The sequence below is a fragment of the Athene cunicularia genome (assembly GCF_003259725.1).
Source record: "Athene cunicularia isolate RWA chromosome 4 unlocalized genomic scaffold, athCun1 chr4_part3, whole genome shotgun sequence".
Classification (NCBI taxonomy): domain Eukaryota; kingdom Metazoa; phylum Chordata; class Aves; order Strigiformes; family Strigidae; genus Athene; species Athene cunicularia.
Genome location: NW_020799100.1, coordinates 12,694,054 through 12,697,089, shown reverse-complemented (window position 1 = coordinate 12,697,089; position 3,036 = coordinate 12,694,054). Strand labels below are relative to the sequence as shown.

Genomic DNA, 3,036 nt, shown 5'->3' with positions numbered 1-3,036 from the left:
CCTGCTCGGGACTGGCGATCCACCGGCGCGGGGTCGGGAGATGCTCCCAGCCCTTCCCGGCTGCCGGAGCAAGGCGGATGGCGGGAGGCAGCTGCTGCTTTTTCATGGAAACCCCCCCTTCTCCCCCCCCTCCCCGGCCACTGAGGGCAGCCCAGCACCCTGGGAACGGGCACCGGAGTGGGGGCTGGCGCAGGCTGCGGCAAGGGATGTGCGCCCCAATGCCAGGGCATGGGGTGGCCGGCATCTCCCATGGCAGAGCGAGGGTCGGTGTTGGGATGCCAGGCAGGGCGAGGAGGAGTTGGGACACTGCAAAAAGGCAAGGAAGGAAAACTTTGCCTGCAAGGAAGACACCCTGAGCGGTGTTCCTGGGCGAGGAAGTGCCATCTCCCCTGATTTCCAGGACTGCACCTCCTGGCTGGCTGAGCCAGAAAGGATAAGGGGCCGTGCACCCCCTTTCAGGGCTCTTCCTCCAGTCCTGCGTGTCCTTGTCCTCCCAGGACTGTCACAGGAGGCGGTGGAGCCCTGAGCCAAGCCGGGTGGGAAGATGGCCGAAAAGCTGGTGCCCGGGGACCTGTTCCTGAGGAAGACCCGGGAATCGGTGTCGTCCCTGGACTCGGACAAGCTGGCACCCATCTCGCCCGAGGCAGGCGGTGAGGAGTCGTCCGACAGCGAGGGCGAGCAGGAGGACAGTTCCCACAAACTGATCCGGAAGGTGTCCACCTCGGGGCAGATGAGGAGCAAGGTCAGGGGCGCGGGGGCCTGGGGCAAGGGGCTGGCTGGTGCGCGGGGTCCCTGCCAAGAACAGCGTGGGGGGGTTTTGCCTACTCTTGGGTGTAAATTGGTGCCAGGCACTTGCTGCTTGCAGACCCAGCCAGCCAGGGCCCAGGGCAGTGCCAGGAGGGGTCTGGCCCCTGTGCCCTGCAGAAGGGCGCATGGAAGAGGTGCTAACCCCATGGTGACAGGGTCAGCATCAGTCCTGTGGGGCTGTGGAGCACAGATTTTACCCCCCACCATCTGGGGACAGTATTTCTCCCATACCAGGATTGCCCCCCCCCCTCCCCCCCAAATTGCCTGCACCCCATGTTTGTACCCTCTGGGTTCCACCCACCTGCCCCTGGAAAAAGGTGGCTCTTTCAGGAAGGTTCTGCCCCATGGGTGCTCTGTTGTTGAGATTTAGGGTCATGGCGGTGCCATAGGCTCTCAGGATCCCACACCCTGCTGCAGGCTCTGTGCGTGCAGGGCCTGGTGGGTGGCAAAATGGAGCCGGCATCTTTCCTGGCGCCCCAGATTAATTCAGCTGTGCCAGCTCCCCTGTGGGCCTCATTCCCGCAGCTTTCCCTAGATCCAGTCCCCCGTGGTGGTTTGATGGGTGGATGGGAACACCTTTGAGGTCGGATGTGACGCTCTTGCCTCCCAGCTGTTGGCATGAGGGCAGCTTGTGTGTGTGCGCGCACCGCTTGCTCAGAGGAAGCTATTTTGGTAGGACCTACAAAAATATGGGGTGTGGTGCCTTCTGGCCAAACAGGAGTGGGTGGCCGCAGGTGTCCTAGGTGGGGACAGTGAAATGGCCAGGCATCTCCTGCCTGAAGTGCAGGAAGAAACCTGGGCTGCACAGCCAGGTGGGAAGCAGGGAGAGGAGGAGGTTTTGGAGGGGGGTGTTTTGGGGAGGGGGGATGCAGGCACGACACAGGGAGGATGCTCTGGGCAGTGTGCCGTACTGGGTGAGCGGTCCCTTTGCATCCACCTCCCGGCTGTGGGAAGGAGGCGGTGGTGTGAGTCAAGGCGGTGCCTGCAGTGCCGGCGGGCATGCGGGGGCTGCCGCGCCGCGGGGAGGGGGACGACACTCACCCTGGGGCCGTGCCAGAAGTCCCCCCTCAGCCGGCTTCTGGCCCCAGCCACCCCTCGGTGGGGATTTGGCAGCTGTGCTGCCCTGGGGAGGCGGGACAACTGAGAAATCATCACGGAGGGATGCAGTTATGGAGCAGGGGGGTGCCTCCAGGCTCTGGTGTTGTGTGCCATGGACACAGAGGGAGGCAGATGATGGGGATGTGTGCTGGGTCTGGTGGCAGCTTGGGGCTGCTCCCAGCTGGGGCAAGCTCCCCTCCCACTGGCCCAGGACTGGCTGTTGTGCCAAGCTTGGCACACTGGCATGAGGGGGGCAAAGGGCATTTGCCCAGGGTGCGGAAGTTGCACGCTCCCAACCCGGCACCGTGGGATTTTCCCACTTGGCAGGAGACATTTCCGGGGCAGGCAACACTGGGGGGGCTTTTGCCAAGTGGCTCTGGCTGCTTAAGGAACGTGCCTCAGTTTCCCCTTCTTTGGAGCAGACTGGCACCTCCTCTGCCTGCTCCATCTTGGCTGCCAGGTGGGTACTGTGGGCTGTGCCGGGCTGCAGGTGCTGCGCAGGGGGCACAGTGGGAAGCCAGGCTGGTGGGCAGGGTCCTGCAGAGGCATAGTGATGTGTATGAGCCCTCAGCACCCTCCCGGAGGGGTGACAGCAGCCACTGGAGTTTGCCACGTGGCATTTACCATGCCAGAGGGGTTTGCCGTATTGTCGAGCACGGGGGATATCGCAGGGAGTCATCAATGCCAGGAAACATGAGAGAAAAGGGTGGATGGCCGGGCTGTGCCCATGTCCTGCAGCAGCATCGCGGGGACATTTGTGTACCCTGAGCCCCCACCCCAGGCGTCAAAGCCCCTCTGTGCCACCAGCAGGTCTGTCCTCACCGGCTGACAGGCTACGTGTGGGGAAAGGCTGAGCTGCCCACTCCCTGCCTGCCGCGGCTGCTGCCCGCATCCTGACCGGTGTCGGCAATTAGCCATGCAGGAGGTGATGCCGCGCAGCGTGCTGGGGAGGCAGGCGGCGTGATGGATGGGCAGGCGGAAAGGACGCGGCTGGGTTAATGGCCTGTGGAGCTGGGAGAGAGGAGGAGAGAGGGGTGAGAGTTGGGCAGGGCTGGTGCTGGAGGGGGCTGAGAGCAAGCTGTGTGAGCATGTGTGTCGTCCCGTTCCCCCCCCCCCCAACTAAGGGTTTTC

At 63.8% G+C, this 3,036-nt stretch overlaps 1 protein-coding gene across 1 annotated transcript in view; it reads left to right on the top strand.

Moving 5' to 3' along the window:
• LOC113480173 (diacylglycerol kinase delta-like) overlaps positions 1 to 3,036 on the top strand; it is a 38,866-nt gene that overhangs the window by 18,217 nt on the left and 17,613 nt on the right. The window contains exon 2 of the mRNA XM_026848795.1: positions 498 to 742. Coding sequence (XP_026704596.1) covers positions 545 to 742 — 198 coding nt within the window. The 5' untranslated portion in view covers positions 498 to 544. The remainder of the gene's footprint in view (positions 1 to 497; positions 743 to 3,036) is intronic.